The 21,911-nt window shown below is 42.6% G+C and overlaps 1 protein-coding gene across 1 annotated transcript in view; it reads right to left on the bottom strand.

Annotated features, from left to right (window-relative positions):
- The window catches only part of TECPR2 (tectonin beta-propeller repeat containing 2), a 56,431-nt gene that overhangs the window by 3,509 nt on the left and 31,011 nt on the right, over positions 1 to 21,911 (bottom strand). The window contains exons 10-19 of the mRNA XM_066607479.1: positions 20,894 to 21,077; positions 18,765 to 18,938; positions 18,505 to 18,685; positions 16,718 to 16,859; positions 15,237 to 15,477; positions 13,961 to 14,050; positions 12,476 to 12,709; positions 5,139 to 5,287; positions 3,035 to 3,176; positions 825 to 974 (exon numbers count right to left, since the gene is read on the bottom strand). Of these exons, the coding sequence (XP_066463576.1) occupies positions 825 to 974; positions 3,035 to 3,176; positions 5,139 to 5,287; positions 12,476 to 12,709; positions 13,961 to 14,050; positions 15,237 to 15,477; positions 16,718 to 16,859; positions 18,505 to 18,685; positions 18,765 to 18,938; positions 20,894 to 21,077 (1,687 nt within the window). The remainder of the gene's footprint in view (positions 1 to 824; positions 975 to 3,034; positions 3,177 to 5,138; positions 5,288 to 12,475; positions 12,710 to 13,960; positions 14,051 to 15,236; positions 15,478 to 16,717; positions 16,860 to 18,504; positions 18,686 to 18,764; positions 18,939 to 20,893; positions 21,078 to 21,911) is intronic.

Genomic DNA, 21,911 nt, shown 5'->3' with positions numbered 1-21,911 from the left:
CATTAGCATTTTGTATGCGGGTCTTAATGTGCAGCCTGCCATCAGAAAATGCATCAAATAGATTAAGAGGCACAAGCCACTTAATACATTTGGTACAATGTTGGGCCTTCCATCTGAAATCTACACAAACTAAGAGTTGGCATAAAGCTCAGCTATAATTAACACCAACTCCTGGCGTCAACTATAGTAAATCTGATATGCCACTGGCGGTCCAACCCCTACCACTAAGCCACACACACTTTTCTAAAGTGGTGAGCCAGCATAAAAATAAGAGGTGTCGCAAATTATTGTGCAGAAAAGCCGTGTGCAAAAATGTGCAACTTCTATTTAAAAAAATAATAATAATCCTAAAATCCTGCCGTTTTCACACTGATCAGTAGCCTAAAATGAAGCCTAATAACAGTTTGCCACTTGATGACTGATGAAAGGTTTTCTCCACAGAGCATTATCACAGGCAGGATTACAATGCTAGGTAAAAAATTAACACATTGTTGGTCGAGAGCCACATTTTTAAGAGGATTAAAAGCAAACTTCCCCCGTATATAAACTTCATTCATCTTTCTTATTACAGGACTTCACTCGTCATTAAATAAAGCCAGCATTTTAGCAGTGACATTCGTCACCACGCAGTAATTTGCACACATGTCCCCCAGGGTGTTTACACCAAACATGAGGTTCCCCTTAACTACATCATCCTGCAGACACAATTATATGAAGAAACCAGTTCTGGCAGAATGCTAAGTAGTAAGTGGTGAGATAAACGAATGCCTGTAGTGAAACGCGTACAACCTGCTACGTACAAGCAGCGCTTGCTGTGCCGTTACCTGTTAACCAGGACACATTTCCTGGGATTTTCTTCCAGTAGTCCCCAGCTGCATTCTTTTCTGTAATTCCATATCGTCTTGCTATATCCCCATTTGGACACAGGGCCCACACAGTTCTTGCACTTACTGCTAGCTGACATGCCTGCAAACCTGTGGAGACAAAAAACAAAAATGTAAAATGCCTTAACCAATTTTGGAAAAAACAAAAACAACAACAACAGCAAGTGTTATAAAATAAACAAACACAATACTTACTCCAGTCTTCCATCTCAATCTCATACTGCACAGCAGCTTTGGTGGTCCCAGTCGTTGTTTACAAGCAGCCAGCACAGGACAACTGCAGCCAAGCGGTGGCCTCAGCAGTCACATGTTGTACTACTGGCATCATCGCCAGCCATGGGAACCGTGATGCCAGCAGTATGACACATAACCCGACTGGCTGCAGCAGTCACATCCCAGCCACTTGTAAACAAAGGCAGAGAAGGACCACTGAAGCTTCTGCACTGGTGGGGGATTGGAGAGAGGAGTATTGCTTTATTCGTTATTTTATAACATTTTGCAGTCCCCCCCCCCCCCCATTCAAAAGGAAGGATAACCCTCGTCAATAAATGGTTTGAACTCCTTTACGACCGATTTTCTTATTGTTTCAATGGATCTGAAATTTAAAAAGAAATTAAGCAACTTTGCAAACCGTCTTAAAACACTACCATTTTATGTATAAAACTCCTGCGCAGACCAAAGAAATCATGTAGTCATCCGTCCCTCTCTTGCATTTGTCAGCAGGTTACCACGAAGAGGAGGCAGCACAAGGGCTCATTCACACGACCGTGATTTTGGCACATAGTACGTGCGTGATGCACGGCCGCGTCACATGCGTAAATAGAGCCAAAGTATGTACATGAACCTTCATTGATACATTCACATTAGGGTGTGAACACTACATGTAGATATGTACGAGAAAAAAAAAAGATCACAGCATGCTCTATATAGCATGCAGCGAGAGCCATATTGTTTTGCGATGGGCTGCATATACAACACTCTCCATACGCAATACATTGTGTATGGGCGGCTATACAAACGCAAAGTGCTATGAAACAGAGCAGGGAATAAAAAAAAAAAAAAAAAAGACAAAGTCACTCTGTGCCTGACCGCGTGCGTGGGATATGCAATCATACGCAGTGCACTAGTTACCAGAGCCGGCTCTCTGCTGTGATCACACAGGCCGGTTAAACACTGCGGTCGTGTGAATGAGGATTTAGGGTGAATGCACACAGGCGGATTTGAACTGCGGAATCCAGAGTGGGCGACTGCCTCCGAACTCCACAGCAAATACCGCCCATTGCATGCAGTGCAAAAATGATTCTTCCTGCACACGAGCGGAAACCAATTGCGGTTTCTGCTCGCATCTGAAAAATCGCAGCATGCTCCATTTTCCTGTGAATTCGGCACAGTTGGCTTCCATTGAAGTCAATGGAAGCCATCCGCTCCACTGCGGGATTCCGCATGCAGAATCTGACCCACCCGTGTGCATGCGGCCTAAGACTGCAGGATCAAACTACAAAAGGGTTTGCTAATAGTCTGTAACCATGACAACACACAGCTGTGCATAGGAGCTGAATAGATGAAACAGTAGGAAATTTCTAACCTGGGCTATTTACAAACTTATCTTTTTTTGTACCTAAGGTACACTGGAGTAGTAATATAAATGGTTATAACGGTGGGCTTACCATTTACAACTGCTAGGACCCAGAAACATGGACTGCAGGGATACTATATAAGATGCATTTCAATAAGGCATGACAATATACCCGCTGCAAAAATACCCATTAAGATAACTGATCACAGTGGATTAAAAAGGTATTCACATTTGATAAAATGATAGCATATCTTGGCAATAGGTCATCCTCTTATGATTGGTAGGGGCCCAAAATTTGGGACCCTCACCCATCCCAAGAATAAAGGGGCTGAAGCACTGTTGTAACACTTTGTCCCTTTGTCTGCACAGCGGTGCCATGGTCACCCGAAGGGGCACTGCAGCACAGCTTCAATGGAGTAAGACGTAGAATGGGATGCAGCCGCAGCGCCTTCATTGTCAAGGTTGGTGGGGTAAGTAAAGTGGTAGCATATCCTAGTGATATGCCATCACATTATAAGATGGGAATAAGTCCTAAGTCTTTAAACACATCATAAGAGTGTGGCTCTGTTCCTACCAGGTACATGTTCCCAGTCTACTCCAATGGGCATCTCCTCGGTAAGGCCAATCCTTACGTAAACATTGCACTTGTTATCCAGTGTCCACAGCATATTGTCATTTGGACTGGAGAAAACATTTATCAGATTGATCCCCACTGGCTGCAAAAAACAAAAGTCTGATATTATACTGGAAATACAAAGATTTTAAATGACAATTTCTGCTGTCTGCCAGTGAATGGAATCCTCATCTAAACCTGTTTACAACAATGTCTAAATCTAGGCAATCCTCTGCAAGTACAACATAACAGTAGCAGCACATTACTCTTGGTAGAGGGATTTCTTCACACAGCATATAATCAGGCCATGTGCGGTCCGTGTATTTTATGGGCAGCACACAAACCTATAATAGCCTATGAGGCTATGCCAGAGAACAGGACATGCCATGTGAAGGGTCCATGCAGATCAGCACATGCATGCGTGTCTGTGTGCGGTCTGAAGCGTGCTGCATCCCAGTCTCTCAGGCACTATACGCCTATATAAACAAGCCCTTACAGTTGTCCCTTACACGGATACACTGAGTATTTGCAACAGTATAAAGTAGGACTAAGTCAGAGACTTCAGCCCTGCATATAAGCAAAAACATTCCCATTTACTAAGGCTTTAGGCGACAAGTAGTGTTTTTTTGTTTTGTCTATTACTTTTGGCGTTTGCATCCCTTTAATAGTTGCGAAGGCTGGAGCAAGTAGGAAGAATCCCCAGCAGTGCAACTTTTGCTGCTCACACCATTTGAGGTTACAGTTATATTTAGCAGCCATCCCTGGAAGGACCATTGTTTATACACAGTTCTGCCTTCTCTAGATCTCTGCATTACATCAGGTATGATGCAAGAGGTCATGTGGAAAGTATGCTAGCAGCTGGGTGCAGATTCTCAGACTATTTCAATGGGCTTCTAACCATTAGGAGGCAATGATGTCGGCTCAGCCTTGTAGCTCCTGAAGGCAAATCATATTTCTCCCTCATCCGTTTGTTATATACACATCTAATTTCCATTGTAAACATGCAAACTGTTCAAAACACACAAAAAAGGAGGTTGGAATACTTAAAGGGGTTGTCTGAGGAAAACAAAAAAAAGCTCCCCATGATAGAATAGAAGTCATCTTACACTCCCCTCGGCTATGTATTTGCATCTTCCGGCGTCGGTAGCTACAGGTCTTTCCTGTGATGCAATTCTTTGAGATGACACATGCTGCTACAGCCAATCACAGCCCTCAGTGCTTAAACCCCCACCCGATGATGCGCTGGACCGCCTGTGTTTTTGGGGGTATGGATCAGACTGCTCTATTGAAGTAAATGGGACTGAGCTGCTAAACTGCACATAACCCATAGACAGGGGTGATTTTCTGAAGGAGAGTGGAAGAAGTTTGTCTAAGGTGCTATTACACAATAGCATTTCTCCCCTGTAAACCGCCGACGGCACCTGGACTCCTCAAAGTCATTGAGCTGAGAATTCCAGGGAACACAAGCATCAGCCATACTAGTATTTATCTGAGAAGTGGTGGTCGTTGTTTGTGGGAACCATTTATCTCACCCTCTAATTAGGTCCCTTTTACACGGGATGATTATAGTTCAGAACTGTTCAAACTCACGGGGTCCGGCAGGAATTTGTACGATGCACGCAGTGACTGGATGGTAGCTCTTCACTCATTCAGGTGAACAATGGCTGTTTACACTGAACGACTGCATGCTTACTTTGAATGGAGGCGGGCAGGGCAAGAATTCTCCCCAGCCCGCTCCGCCTCGATTCCAGCAGCGCTTTGAGCGATACTCGCTCCCATGTAATAGCGCAGGAGCGAGCATCACTGGGACGAGTGTCCGCATTATTTGCCTGACAGCTCGTCTCGTGTAACAAACTTACTGGAAGAATGCATGTCTTATGCTTTCTTCCAAAACAGTCCCACATCTGACGGCAGGTTGTTTGCAGTATTGCAGATCAGCTACTTTGCCTTCAACTGAGCCAAATCTGTAACACCACACACAACCCATTATCAGGTGTGGAGCAGTTTCTTTAACAGTCATTCGATCAGTAGACTGGGGACAAAGAACAAAAGACCCCATTAGTACCTGTATTGGGGGCTCAATCATGATCCATGCTGGAAGCATCATACTTGGATTAAGTGGCTGAGTGCCCACTCTGAAATATACAACTCCGCTGGTGTCACAAGCCCAGATGTGTTGGTTGCCACAGGACAGACTGCACAGCCTGATGGGACCTAGTAGAAGAGAACAGAGTATGTAAGTGTCAAACATTCTAAGAGTATAATATTTATGTGCAGTGTCCAGATGATTGCCATGGTGGTAGATTCACTACTGGCAGTGAGGGTGGTACATGGTGGTAGATTCACTACTGGCAGTGAGGGTGGTACATGGTGGTAGATTCACTACTGGCAGTGAGGGTGGTACATGGTGGTAGATTCACTACTGGCAGTGAGGGTGGTACATGGTGGTAGATTCACTACTGATCTCGGAGCCCGAAGCTGCGTGCTTTGTTTACACAGGTCCTCTCCATACGGCTGAGAGCGCCGAACATATCCCATCCAACACATCTTATATAAAACACAGGCCTATGTCTAATGCACTATAAGACCCTCTAAGAAATCATTACTGCCCTATGCATTTTGTTAGAGTCACAAAAATCCCTGGCAATCAGGAGACCATAATGGACTCACCATATTCTTGAGAAGTAGTCACCCTTGCAGAAGGCTATGAAGAACATGCAATTATTAACTCTACTAGTGCTTATGACCAGAGCCGACATGTTTCCCTGCTTCCATTACTCATATTAGAACTTAAAGGGGGACCGTGGATATTAATGGAATATTTTTATGCAAAGTCTAGAAAGTGTCAGAAGGAAGTGATGTTGCCAAAATTGGTGGTGGGTGATGCAGCCGGGAGAGAGAGCTATCTGGTTGCTTAGTCCAAAATGTCTAATTGCTAATTCTTGTGAAGAATAGATGGTAACATAATTACTTTGAATAGCTGTCATGCGGTTTACAATACAAAGTGAATAGCAGGCAGTGCCAGGGATTGTGCACAATGGAGAGCCCTAGCACAACTGCAAACACTTTCCCGATTTCTAAGCAACCCTAAAATAACAGAAGCATTTACAGCAGAAGTACACAATGCACACATCTCCATATAAATAAATGGAAAATCCCCAGCTTCATTGACAGTTACCTACACAGACCACACCCCAACCAAACCAGAACATATTTGAGTTGCATTTTACAAGAATCCTCTGTGCACACAATGGGAGAGAAACAAAACTGAAAACAGCCCGGTGATCAGAACTAATTCCATCTGCCCACCCGGCTACTAGTGGCCAGTAACAAGGAGTGGCTGGAGATGGGAGCGGTGGCGGGAAGATCTCCCCGGTGAACCTGAAATAGCTCATACTGCGTGAATGTGGAAGCTTAGGAGCTCCACTCCTGGTATGCAGGCAGCGGACACAGATTCCATTACCCGGGACCAGACCTGTTTACATGCACACCATATGTGCCTCCGTTTAACAGGAACTTGGCTTGTCTACTGCTTGTAAAAATCTGTTACTGAGGAGCCATGCTGATCCTGTGTACTTGGACCACTCATTAATACATTGCAAGATTGCATGATTTTGCTACAGAAAGAACACACAAGTGTCAAATAAGGGGTGATTCATATTCTTCACAGCACATGCAACTTCAGAGGGTCCCAATATTTGGGGTTTCTGGGATTTTGCTATAGGCAGGAGTTCTTCTGGATAAACTAAATCAAAGCAATTGAAAGAAACTAGTGACAGTGGCAAATCACAGCGGGAAGGGGGAAAGATGAGCAAGTGCACACCCAATGGCTTCATGGACCATCTTGTCTTATAATTAGTTGTAAGAATTTATTATGGCATAAAACCCCATGAAATTCTGCGCAGAGAACAAGCAGACCACATTTTATTAGGAATTAAAGTTACACATCCCGACAATGTTAAGGTCACGGCTCTGACTTGGCCACGCCAAAACACAAGTTATCTAGTTCAACTATTCTTTAGTAGCTTTACTTGTGTGCTTTGGGTCATTGTCTTGTTTCTTCCAACATCTCCTCACCTTGAGGTCATGGATTGTGGCTACCTTCTCATGTAATGTATTGGCACACCTCAGAATTCATTTTTCCTCTGTGATCACAAGGTGTCCAGGATTTGACAAAGCAGCCCCAAACCATGTTGCTCCCTCCACAAGGCTTCACATCGGGATTAGGTTTTGGTGTACAGCATTCATTTTCCTCTAAATATACAGTTGTGCTAAAAAGTTCCACTTTTGGGTCATGTCTACATAGAACATTTTACCACAAGCATTGTGGAACATCCGGGTGGTCTTGGGAAAACGTGAGACGGGCTACAATGGGATATTTCTATTTCAGACAGCAGCAGCTTCTTTCTGGTGTCCTTTTCCCCGAACATTATTCTTGCTCAACGTTTTACTAATAGACTCCTGAAGAGAGGTTTTTGCAATTTGAAGAGTTTTCTGTTACACATCAGTCCAATTAGCTAGTTATCCACTAAGCTGTGGAAAAGGAAGAACGGCTACTGGTGGGATAACCCCCCTAATGTGCATATTTTTTGTTCCACATGCTTTTAGATGTAGTAGCAGTGAGGCCTGCTGACAATTATGAACTTGCTAGTAATTATTAGGAAATTGTAGTACCAGCGTTTCTGGTGGTGCAATACGCTATGCAGCTCTGCTACCTGCACGTCGTCCGCCCCCCCACGCATATTTAGGATTTCAGCCGCAGTTCAGCAGCGCTGCTGATTAGAGCCACTTGATTGGCTCTTCGGCACCACGTGACTACACAGCGTGCACTACACACTACAGTTAAGCAGCACGGGGTTAGGGTTTAGGTAACCCTAAACCTAACCCCTTGCTGCTTAAGTGTAGTGTGTAGTGCACGGCTGCTTAAGTGTAGTGTGTAGTGCACGGCTGCTAAAGGCAATCCGCGTGCATGCTGTGTAGTCACGTGGTGCCGAAGAGCCAATCAGGTGGCTCTAATCAGCAGAGCTGCTGAACTGCGGCTGAAATCCTAAATATGCACCCCCCACCCCACCCCCCCCGCACACACACACACGTGCGCACACACGCACCTCTGCTACCTGCACGCCGCCCACACACAGCTCTGCTACCTGCACGCCGCCCACACACAGCTCTGCTACCTGCACGCCGCCCACACACAGCTCTGCTACATACATTTTTCTTCGCAAAGAGCACGTATATACACCTCCCATATGCAATGTAATTGCATATCAGTGGTGTTGTTTTTTGCACTCACATATCACGCAATGCAAGCACACAAATATGAGCGATACAGCGTAAGGCAGTGTATTTGATTGCCTGCATATCACCATGTAATACATGGTAATCTTATGTTCGTGTGTGCACGGACTCAGTAGATTGTTAAAAACAAGCTATAAAAAGCAAAATAAAAATACTAACATACAGAGAACATAAATCGTTAAGCCTTTAAACACAATATTGCAGTGTTTGACATTAAGCCTCACAGTCGTCCCAGTCTGAGGCCTCGCGGCGGCAGCTATGTGTGACTTGTCTAAGATATCATTGTCACATGAGTCCTTCAGCTGTTCAAACACATCGGACAGACGTCACTGGCCTACTGGGTGGCATTGAATATCACTTACAAAGCTGCGTGGCTGTCCTGTGCCCCCACTAACTGCTACAATCTACCAACATGAAGTCTCCTCTCTCGGAGACACCCTTGTATAGCTTTCCGGAGTCCTGATGTATAATCGTGACAACGACAGCGAGACCAGCGACTCTGCAGTGAAAACACAGCGGGCACTAAGTATAGACATCCTAACACCGATGGAGTAACCTGACACAAATGTCACTCTACAGATATAGCCGCTTGATAGCAATGGGCAAATATTAAGTTCACCGAGTACACAATGCAGCTGGAATGCTCTCCAAGATTACAGCAGATTTAACAGCTTTCTAATAAAACAAAAGGAATTTCCTGTTAATTCGCTGTCATCAGAATCCAAATCATTAGATTGAAGAAATATGTGAACCCAGTATAAGAAGCGCTGTGCATAATATACATAACTATCACCTAGTAGATTTCCTGCACGCTATTTTATTTCAGTCCATAACCGGATCACGGGTCTTATTGTTAAAAGGGGTTGTCCCAACTGGACTAGCAAATCCTTAGTGGTCCCTGCAGGAGGAATCAATGGGGCACCATGTAACACAATAGCATGCTGTGCCCTCCAAAGCAGTAACCACTCTAGCTCTAGTTAACCCCTTAATGACGCAGACTTTCATTTTCCATTTTCGTTTTTTCCTCCCCTATTCCAAAAAATCGTAACTCCTTTATTTATCCATCAACGTCGCTGTATAAAGGCTTGTTTCTTGCGAGATGAGTTGTAGTTTTCAATGGTACTATTTAATGTACCATATTATGTACTTAAAAACTATTAAAAAATTCTAAGTGGAGTAAAATTGAAGAGAAAAAAAGGCATTCCACCATCTTTCAGTGAGTCTTGTTTCTACGGCCCACAAACTGCAACAAAAGGGACATGATAACTTTATTCTATGCGTCGGTATGATTACTACGATACCAAACTTGTAAATATTTTTTTACTATACTACTTTTAAGACATTAAATTTTCTTCATTTATTTTCTGCGGTCATCTTCTGCGCTCAATAACCTTTTTATTTTTCTGTCGACGTAGTTGTGCGTGGGCTCATTTTTGGTGGGATGTCCTGTAGTTTATGTTAGTACTAATTCAGAATACATACGACTTTTTGATGGCTTTTTATTGCATGTTTTTTCTGGGAGACAGGGTGACTGAAAGTGCATTTCTGGCATTTTTTTTTTTTCGGACGACGTTCACCGTGCGGGAAAATAATGCGCTAGTTTGATAGATCGGACCTTTACGGACGCGGCAATACCAAATATGTATTTTTATTTTGTGATTTAGATTTTTTAATTACAGATATGGCAAAAGGGGGGCGATTTAAACTTTTTTTTTTTTTTTACAAATCCTAAAACTTTATTGATCTTTTTTCACTTTTGTTTTAAGCCCCCCTAGGGGACTACAACATGCGATGCTTTGATCGCTCCTGCAGTATGACGTAATGCTATAGCATTAAGTCATACTGAATTCTGACAGGCAGCCTATCAAGCCACCCCACGGAGATGGCTTGATAGGCAGTCTGCTAAGGCAGCCTTGGGGCCTTTCAGAAGGCCCGTGGCTGCCATGACAGCTGCACGGCTCCCCCGATCTTTTTTTTTTCTGACGTCGTTCACCGTGGACGCAGTGAAAGTATGGTTCTGGATTTTTTTAAATGTAGATTTTATTACAAATATGGCAAAGGGGCTTTTTTTTTTTTTAGTTCCCATAGGGGACATAGACTTGCAATGCTTTGATCGCTCCTGCCATAGCATTACATTATACCGCGATCTGACAGGCAATCAATCCACACCACAAGCATTGCTTGATAGGCAATCTGCCATGGATTTCAGAAGGCCCCTGACTGCCAGGGCAAACACACGGCACCCTGCGATCTCATTTGGAACCCCCAAACATGGATCGGGGCATTTAAATACCGCTGTCAAAATTGAAGGCATTTAAAGGGTTAACAGCTCTAATTAGTAGTGCTGCCGATTGGAGCCATTGTGGGTAGGTATCGGCTGTCAGAAACAGCTGTCACCAGCATTGTATGGAGTGGGATTGACCCCTCCATTCAAACCCTGAACCTCCAGGATGTAAATATATGCCCTGTAGCGTTAAAGCAGTGTCTTTAGAAATCTAACAGAACTGCCCTTATATATAACAATGTAATTCTACCTAGATAGTAGTTCCAGGACCCACGCTGACACCCATTTGGAACTTTCTTTTGCTTTTCTATGTTTTTTTTTTTTCTTAATGAAAACCAATTGCAAAAAGTTTTATTTTATAAAACACATTGATAAAAAAAAAAAAAAAAAAAAAGAGTTCAAAGGTGTTTATAGCCTTTAAAATATTAACGGGGTTGTGTTGAAATCATAGTGACTGTCATATGCTCTATTAGGGCATATCAATGTCATAGAATGAGTGCCCCTGTTTGGGACCTCCCTCCGTGACCCAGAGTGGCAAATGTCGTGCCCTCCTTGTATTACAGGATGGCCATTTATCTGAATGGCCATCTTGTAATACTACATTTTCCCTGCAGAGACCACTGAATGGGAAACACCTGACTGGCCTTGGCTTCCCCATGCAAAACCAGCTGTATTCTGGGGTATACCAAAGTAAATACAATACAGCTCACTGCCCTTGGTCCAAACTATAATCCTTGGCAAGCATGACAGGTGCCAGGAAGAAAAATGTTGGGACGGATCCCAGAAAATTGGTAGAAGAAATGAATGTAACAACTATAAAACAATGTATCTGAGTGTACACATTAACCCCTTAATGACACTGCCTATTTTGGCATTGAGGACCAAGTGATTTTTGGTATTTTTCCATCTCTCAAAAGCCATAACTTTTATTTTTCTGTCGACGCGGCCGTATAAGGGCTTGTTTTTTGCGTGGCGAGCTGTAGTTTTTTTTTTTATCGGTGCCACTTTTGGGTACATAGGCTATATCGTAAAACTTTTATTATTTTTTTTTATGATAACAGGGAGAGAAAACGCATCAATTCTGCCATAGATTTCTTTTTTTTACAGCGTTAATCATGTAGCATAAATGACACACTACATTTTTTCTGTAGGCCGGTACGATTACAACGATACCAAAATTCTTATATTTTTTTAGGTTTTTACACTTTTTTGCAATAAAAACCCTTTTTTTTGGAAATCTTTTTTTTTCTCTATCGCTGCATTCAAAGTCCTGTAACTTTTTTATTCTTCTATGTATGGAGCTTTATGAGGGCTTATTTTTTGCGAGACGAGCTGTAGTTTTTATTGGTACCATTTTAGGGAATGTACGACTTTTTTGCCTATTTTTTAGCGTTTTTTTTACGCTTTTCGGCATACAAAATAAAAAGCATGTTCAACTTTTTGTACACGTCGTTACGGATGCGTCAATTCCAAATATGTGGGGTGCTTTTCTATGTTGTGAGCCGCACTGAGGACTGACACTACTAATACCATGCCGCCTCTGGACCAGCACTGCCTCCCCTCTTCAGCGAGCTCTGCCTGCACTGAGCGGAGATCAGCAGCGCCTGTCATCTCAGTTGATTTGTGCACTGCACATCAGCAGGTGGTCAGGTTTTGAGCTGAAGGTATGGGCTGCAACTCTATTGATGTTTTTCTGCAGTTCAACAGAAAGTCAGACATTGATCTCAGAGTTCACACACCAACTCATGGACTGGCAATGAATGCTGTATCTCCCTAAAGGATCATCATCAAGCACTGTCAAGTTACTCAGGTAGACTTACCCAGTTGAGACAGATCCAGTTTAGTCCAATGCATTCCGGTTGGGCAAGTCTTAGAGAGAGTGCGGATAAGTACTCCACCCTGGGTATCCAGAGCCCACACCGCATCTACGCAGGCTGACAAATGGATTATTTCTGTGTCAGGGGGAAGCTGGACTGTTGATGGTCTATATGGAGCGGATAAGTCACTCAAGCAAAACAGGTCTTTTCTGCTTTGGGACATCCATAGGACATTTCCTGCAAATATGACATTACCAAATTAAACACCACCACAATAAGGGAGCAAGCTGAGGCCCTGCCAATTCAGAGGACACTGGGCATAATGGAAGACTCAGATTTTAATAAAAAAAACAGAGTAAACACGAACAAAAGTAGTAGTATGTGTCATGTTTTCCATAGTTTACACTAAACCATAATGTTAGTAACAATAGAAAAGAGCCTGAAGTGCGATGCAGATCAATCAGAGTGCAGAAATATAGTTTGTGGCGTCAGCAATAAAACAATCTTAACACAGTCAAAATAATACATGATAAACAAAAGTTAAAAAAAAAAAAAAAAAAAAAAAGAGATCCCGATAAATAAACAGGACAGAGACACAAAAAGGAAGGAAAATGGTCTGTGCGATCAGTAAGAGGTCATACCCAATGGGCTTCAAAGAGGAAGGTAGCTAATGTCCTATAAGAATCCAAAATAGGTCCCACTATGACCAGGTGATCATGAACTGATCGACTTTATTATTTGATTCCGCAGTCAAATACTTCATAGCCCAGACCTCCTTTATATTGGTGTATTGTTCCATATAAGTAGGGGGCACCTCCTATTTATGTAGCTATTCCCCAGTATATATAAGTGAGCTAGTGTTACCTTGGTTAGTTATTCCTTTCTATCTGAATCTCAGTCTCATTTTGCTCAGATGGTTATGTGATCAAATCTGACCAGAGCAGATCTACTTGGGGGTTATGGATTCATTCTCTAGTCAATTGCTGTGATGCAGTTACATGGATCTACCACAAAATCCATGTTGAAGGGGAGAAATGCACTCCTATCACAATTACTGACTATAAATCATACAGCTTCTGTCACACGGCTATAATAGAGGAGGTCACAGCTCATCCTCCTGTCTGTATGCCTTTAGTTTGTAGCTTATTTAGGTGACCTCTAAGACCCTCTTCATTCCTTAGTATAAAGGTTATACAGCACGGATTCAGCGATGAGTAACCTACATTTTCCATACACATCAGCACTGCCAACCGATTTTCTGAATGGGGCAAGCTGCAGTTCCCTGCACAGGCTGGGGGTGCTGCTTCACATTCCAGAACCGTGGGGATCCCATAGGTTGGAGCCTGCTGATCATTTGATGGCATACCCTAGCTATAAACTATCATTTACAAGGTGGAAAACTCCTTTTAAAGAATCCTATTAAAAGCTTATCATCATGTTTGTGTGGTCATAAAGAGACATTCAATGCTCCTAATTGCTGATACATACCCTCTCCATTCGGGGAAGCAGAAGAGAAAACATTTATCCATTTTGTGGTGGATGCCGTTCCTCGTGGTATTATCTGATGCCAGTAAGTACCTGTAAAAGAATTAAGACTTAAAAAAATTGTCACTGGTATCCCACATCAGCTGCAAGTGTATAGAACATTGAAGAACTAGTATCATCAGATGCTCTTCAGACCGGGGGTGAATATGTTATCTGTAGGTCAACAGAAAGTTATGAGACACAGTGCATTTGTCCGGTTTTGTGCTTCCTCGCTTTGAGTGCACATTTTGGGCCCATTGTGTTTTTTTTCAAAACGCAGCATTGTCTACGTGTGGGTATTTTTCAAGCAAACTGGCAAAAGGTCTTCAGGTAGTTCCTTGTCATTATGGTGCCAGGGCTTTGGGACTAATACATTAAAGGGTTGTCCGGTTACTGGACAACAACTCTTCAATAGCGTGTAGTGCAGTAAACAAAATGCACAATATTTACCCCTTCATTGTCACTGGGATCCAGCATTGCAGCTCCACCATGGTCCCAGTGTTTTGACAGCTGATGTCACCGGACGTTGGGTGACTGCTGCAGTCAACCAGAGGATGCAAGATCACCGCTCGGCTCTCCCGGCAACATGGTGACCAGGATGCAAGCGCCGATGCTAAGAGAACAAGCGTTAACACTGAAGCCTCTGATTGGCTGCAGTGGTCATGTGACTTACCGTGATGCAACTGTTGTGACAGCTCACCAAGACTTTGGCGGGGCTGCAGCACTGGATCCCAGTGGCGGAGGAGGTTACCTAAGGTGTATGGCCAGCTTAAAGGGAACCTATCACATTCCCACAGCACCATTAAACTAAGTTATGCTGCTGTTAGGTGATGTGAAAGGGAGCTGGGTGATGTATTTTTTTTATACCCAACACCTTCCCCGATTCAGCAGGGTTCTTCTCTGAAGTGTCGGCGGTGCACAACAATCTGACTATTTTCAGAGTCCCATGCCTGCACTTCCCCCATAGACTTCTACAGGAGAGCGTATGCACAGGACTCTGAAAAGAGTCAGATTTTCGTGCTCCACTCTGACTTCAGAGGTGAACACCACTGGATTGTGAGAGAGTATAAAAAGTACATCACCCAGCTCCCGGTCACATCCCCTAATGGCAACAAAACTTAGTTTATGGTGCGGTGGGGCGTGACAGGTTCCCTTTAATTGTCCTTCAGTAAACCACTAACATCGTGACAAAAAATGAAGCACACTACTAAATCAGTGTTAATGCTGTAACACCACTCACCTATAAGGTTCCCCTTTGCTACGTGAAACTCATTCTTGCCCGAGGTAATCCATACACCGCTGTTGTTGACCCCCAGTAAGCTGGGTTGGCACTGGGACTGCTGTGACCAGAATGTCATGCGAAGCTTGTCAGCCACTTTTTCTACAGGTGCCTGGGCTACCGTGGCCACTGTCTGTGTAGCCTGGATGAGAGTTTGGAACAAGGTGTAATGATCGAAGACTACGTAGTCTGTGATGCTGACCTGTAAAATATAAGTGATGTTCATTACCACATTTGTCTTCTGATATAGATGCATGTCAAAGAGGGACAGGTCGGGAGCCAAGCCGCCTGCATACCTAGCGGGCAGCAGCTGTTTTAAACAGCTGACACTCACTGCAATTAGCCACAATCACAGCTAGCTTCAATTGGAGCTGTTCAGTAGCCTGCCAGAGAGGCTGTTCGTGTGATGTGATTGTGGGGTGTAGATGCTTGCTATTGTAGCCCTGGGCCTAGTGAAAGCTCCCAGGGATGACATGTATTTAACCATTAACAGGTGAACTATAAAATTACGATATACTGCAATACTGAAGTACTGCAGTATATTGTAGACGTGATCAAACAATTGCAAGTTCAACTGTCATAAGGTGACCAAAAAGAAATATAAACTAGTACAATAAAGTCAAATACATTTTTTAAAAATACATTAAAATCATTATCGCTTTCCAAAAAAGCTCAAACTATCTAAGCATCGTATTACTTATCCCACATGGTAAACACTGTCAAATCAAAATAAAAAAGGCCAGAATTGTGTTTGTCAAATTAAAATTGAAGAAAAAGACATTAAAAAGTTTTACGTAACCAAAAACGGAAGCAACAGAAGTTACAGCTCACATAGCAAAAAGAGGAGCCCTCACACAGCCTCATCGATGGAGACATGAAATAATTTGGGGGCTCAAAAAAAAATGCAGACTTAAAGCATTATCGTAGTGATGGTACTGACCCAAGAATAGTATTAACATGTTATTTTTACTGTACCAGGAAAGCTATAAAATGTAACCCACTCCCACCAACCCCCAAAAATGGCGCAGCTGGGATTTTTTTCCCCCACTTTAAAATTTGCAAACACTTTCCAATATATAATATGGTAAATTAATTGGTGCTATTAAAAATGGAACTCGTCCAGCAAAAAACAAAACCTTCATACAGGTATGCAGACTGGAGAAAAAAAAAAAAAAAGCTATGTCTCTTCAAAGGGCAGGATGAAAAAAAAGCTACCTTGAAAAACGGCTGGTAGTTAAGGGGTTAATTGCACAAATTAAAATCAATTCTGATCTTGTGGCAGCTGAATCCAATAAATCAGATTTATCCTTTACGAAGCCATATCTTCAACGGCATTCTCCAACAAAGAAGTGTTGACTGCGCTAGCGATAGAATCTATCGTCCCCATTATACTGCAATCCACAAAACAAGGTTCTTGAATATTAGAAAAGACAAGTGCCTACTTGCCACCAATGGTCATCTTCTCCTTGAGGCTTTTTGGAGGTGACTCCAGTCCTGAACCACAAGTTGCCATTGGCATCCAAACTCCAGACGGTGTCCTGATTCCCCAGCGTCACGCAGACTGGTTCCAGAGCTTGTCTCTCACTGCAATTGTAAAATGAGAATCGCCATTACATTCTATACTGGATGTCAGGAAACATCAAACATGCAATAGATGTTAACCTCTTAAAGGGGATCCTCATCTCAACCAATCATATCCCATAAACGAGATGGGAATATCCTTTTCATGGCAAGCAGAATTTGCTGATAAATGATCGGTCACTTTAACGATTTTGGTTTAAAAGCCCCAAGTATGTTTATTTATTTTTTTAAATTTACACAAAGAGCCGTTTTTGGATCGCTTTAAGACTTTTTTTTAAAATTATGGTCAAAGTGTGCAAAACAGAAAAAGGTTTTTTTCTTTATAGTTCTTTAGTAAATGAATACTAAGAAATAAGTTTTAGAATGAGTTCCACAATTGGCTGATTTGCCACACAGCATTCATGTAGTGCTATGTAGACAGATGCAGATATGAACGTTTATCTGCTCCTCAGGGTCAGAGACCGTTGGGCACCTCCTGTTAGACGGCAGAAGTTTGTTTTATCAATATTTTTATTGAACAATTTTGAAATCCAAATATGTGAACAATTTCAAGATAAATACATAATTCTATAGAAACCAGTGATAATAAGCCTTAACAATGCAAGGCTAGATTAGAATAGTCAGCAAACTGCAGTCCAGAAAAAAGGGCTCATAGCAAACAGCAACAAAGGCTGCAAAGAAAGGGGAAGGGAGAACATAAAGAGGGATTAAACTTCAATCATCAATTAGTCATCAAGGGTTCATAGAGTTAACTACGGATCAGGAGGAGAGTATTTGGTGAGTGAGATAATACAGTGGCCGGGGCTAGGCTGAGGAGAGATTGTATCCAAGGGTGAGTTTACATGGAGCGAGCACGTACAAAAAAGTATCTTGATAGTTCGTATTTGAATGCTAATGCAGCTAACGGTCGAATGATAATTAGTTCGTGTCTCATCCATTTCGTGCAAGCATGAAATTCATTGTTGGTTCGTGCACTAATCTTTCGGTTCAAACACTGATCACAGTGAATGTGAACAGAACGGTTCGCGAGGGATTTTTCTGCCTTTATACACAGCCACCATGGAGTGAATGATAAGTCGTACGGCTAAAAGCATCCTAAGGACATCTAGACAATTGATCCATGGTTGCCAAGTATGAGAAACAGGAGTCATAGTATCAGTTCCCGTTGCATTAATTTTTTTGAATAGCATCATGGTAGATATTCTATGGCCAACTGCAGAAAGGGGCAGGGTGGGGCGTTTCCATCTAGAAGCTATATGAATCCTTGTAGCCGTGCATAAATGTTGAATAAGCTTATGCGCTTATATTTCAATCTCAGAGGGCGGTCATCCAGAAGGAAGACTGTTGGAGACTTGGGAACCGAAACTACGAACAGGCTTCTGTTAAAGATGTGGCCACAACCATCTATCTACAGGGCAGGTCTTTCAATGGGCGACACAGGGCTGAAAACGGCCAAACATGCATCGCTGTCAAAGCGCAGGGTTGAAGATGCTGCATTCAGACGCTTGTGTGAGCAGCCCCATTGAAATGAATGGTAGCGTTGTACGGCGTTTGGCGCAACGCTGAAAAGGCAGCACTAAATGCTGTACAAAAATGTCTGTGTGAGGGAGGCCTAAAAAGTACCCTAAGCTGTAGTGTGCAGACATACCTGATGAGGTCGCACTGCCAGACTTCGCCCTCTGGAGAGAAGCTGCTAACGCCTTCCCTGAACAGGAGGCCACGCTGTTCCGTGAGGGCCCAGACTACGTTATTCCTGGCTGTGATCTGGGATAATGGGCATGGACAGTCAACTTTAATGGCTCTTGCACACGGGCGATCCACACTGAGGCCTGATATGAAAACACAAATAGCATTAACAGACTAACTATAGATTCAGCATTACTAAATAGAATACTGCTAAAAGTATACCTGTTTGTAAGAATAGATCTCCATTCGTTCTGATAATCCAGGCTGTGTCATCACTCAGAGCCACGAATGATGACTGAGGAAGAGCTTCGTACCAATGTCTCTTCCCTTTAATCGTCACTTTTCCACAAGCAAAAGCTTTGTCAGTCTTCTGCTCTATCTTCCACAGTAGGTTTCCTAAGAAAAATTATTGTATAGTGTTATTCTGGTTATATTAGAGGGCTTGTCCAGTTGTAAACTATTGAGGACCTTTCCTCAGGATAGATCAGCAATAGGAGATTGACAGGGATCAGACGCCCAGGACCATCAATAATCAGAGGTTTGCTGGGCTGGTGCACTCGGGCACTAAGCAGATATCTGCAGGAAGCAGACAGCTCAGTTCCCACTGCAGTGACTCAGCTTGGTATTGCACTCATTTCAATAGGAACTTGGCCTACAATACCAAGCAGGGCCACTGCAGTATGAACTGAGTTGTCTGCTTCCTGCACATATAGGCTTAGTGCTTGAGTGCACCAGCCCAGCAAACAGCTGATTGGTGACTGTCCCAGGTGTCTAATCCCTATCAATCTCCTATTGATGACCTATCTAGAGGTCAAGCTCCTTAACCTCTTAAGGACTGCCCCTATTTTTTTTTTCATTTGCGGTTTTATCTCCACTCTTTCAAAAAAAACTTTACTCTTATTTATCCATTGTCGTAGCTGTCTTAGGACTTGTTTTTTGCGAGACGAGTTGTATTTTTCAATGGTGCCATTTAATGTACCATATAAATGTACTGAAAAGCTAAAAACAATTGTAAGTGGAGTAAAATCGAAAAAAACTGCAATTCCTCCATCTTTGGGTGGCTGTTTTTATGGTGCACATACAGCAGCAAAAATGACATAACTTTATTCAGTAGGTCCATAACATTACGACTATGCCAAATGCATACAAATATATTTTGCTGTACTACTTTTTAATAAGTATATATCAAACAATCTTATTAAAGATATGCTGCCATAACTTTATTTTTCTGCCGACAGTTGTGCGGGGGGGTTGTTTTTTGCGGGACGTCCTGTAGTTTCCATTGGTACCAACTTGAAGTACATGCGACTTTTTGATCACTTTTTAATCACATTTTTTCTTGGAGACGCAAGTGACAAAAAAAAAAAAAAGCGCAATTCTGGAGTTTGTTTTTTCTGAGGACGTTCATTGTGCGGAACAAATAATGCGTAACTTTGATAGATCTGACTTTTACAGCCACAGCGATACCAAAGATGTTGTTTTTTATTATTTGATTTCATTATAAGGATGGGAAGAGGGGTTTTTTTTTTTTATAAAGTTTGTTTTCCTTCAGTCCCCATAGTTACATCATACCAAACTCTGACAGGCATTCTACCAAGTCACACTATAGGCACCCGAAATACATCTTGTTCAGACCCCTAAACTTTGATTGAGGGATTTAAACTGTACGTCCTGTGTTAAGGGGTTGAAAGGAAGTTTTTATTCACGTTTTCCTCTTAAACCTATGCTAACCATAGAGAAGGAATATGAAGGCAAGTGTAATCATACATTTTCTTCCAATTTACGTTTGTGCCTAGGTCCCTGAAATCCCAGTTTTTGCACAGCGAGTGCAGTATGCAAATGAAGAGTATAGTGTCTGATGGGTCACACACGGACTGGTCTCCCTTGCTAGTGATTGATATCTGAAGCTCCCTTGAGCTGGAGATGCTGTACGTTCCAGGGGACCTGGAGATGCCAATCAATAGACAAGGGGTCCACACCAGGGCCAGCCTGGGAACGGCTTAGACAACTGTTTATACCTTATTGTGTATTATACCAAAAAAGTGCATTTTGGGGTCCCAGGCAGCACTGCAAATGAAGAAAAGGTCTAATTACATTTGTCTTCATAGCAGTCTCTCCCATTAAAGAAGAATGTGGGTGAACAAGGCAAGTGGTCAACATCCTCAAAGCAGATAAGGCGATGCCTAGAATAGTAAATATTAGGAAATTGCTATTTATGCAATGCAGACAGATACCTTTACCAGCTGGAGTGAAAACTGGACTAAGATTACATTGATATGTGAGATGTAAATGTAATACTTTGTTGTCTGCAGTGAAGATTGACATACAAAACATGACAGCCATTGACAAACCTGAAGGAGATACTGCCACCTGCTGGACAGCATCTTCAAACCGCTGCCATCGCAGACCAGCTCCAGGGAGAGAACTGCAGTATAGTGACCCCTTGTAGTCCAAACACCAGACGTACTTCTCAGACACAACTAGGCTTAGAATTCCATTGGCAGGTCCGGAATAAACCATCCAACTCTCTGCAAGCTAAACGGGCCACAAAATAGGTTATACAGTTGCAAGATAAAGTAAGTGAACAGTTTGGAATGTCTTGCATTTCCATACGGATTACTAATAATAGCAGTTGTCGCCACATTTTAAGTTCACTCAACAGTTAGCGGTGATCTGCGTGCAGTTCCAACAGATCACCTGCAGGGTGCACCCTTATAGACAAACACAATCTAACTCAACAGGTATACTCTTACTGGGCACACCGAATCAACTTCCGCAGTGGGAAAATGTAAGTGAACCTCTGTGTTATTCATTTGTCCCAGAGCTAAACTGGCAAAAGGGGTTTCAATTAGGGGTGTGTTCACACATGCAAGTTTTGTTCAGGTTTTTGGGTGCAGATTATTCAAATCAAAACTGCGTGATGATCATAAGAGAAAAATAATAAAGGCTGGATACAGTAACTTACTTTTTTTTGGATCTACTGCTGGATTTGGGTTCAAAAGCCGCAAATAAAAACCTGAGCAAAAACTGCGTGTGCACGCGCCCCGAGGACAGGAGGCTGCTGGGTTCACAGGTTCTTCAGATACTGGTTTTTGTAACAATTTTTGAGGCTTGTAACAATTGCCGTGTATTTCATTTAACAAGCATTTTCGCAGCAAAACGCCAGCTCATTCCAAAGGGTTCACTTACTTTTTCCTACAACTGAACTGAATATTAAAATGATGGCGATAATTCTGAAATGGGCAGAAAGTAGCAGTAAGTAAGACAATAATGAATAACGTGAAATCATAATTTCAACAGTCCAAGACACTTAATCGTAGGGACAATGTGATGAATGGGTGATCCCGCTAGAAAATGTGAAGACTACTA

Source organism: Eleutherodactylus coqui, chromosome 6 (assembly GCF_035609145.1).
Source record: "Eleutherodactylus coqui strain aEleCoq1 chromosome 6, aEleCoq1.hap1, whole genome shotgun sequence".
NCBI classification, from domain to species: domain Eukaryota; kingdom Metazoa; phylum Chordata; class Amphibia; order Anura; family Eleutherodactylidae; genus Eleutherodactylus; species Eleutherodactylus coqui.
This window is presented reverse-complemented; position numbering and strand designations above follow the sequence as displayed.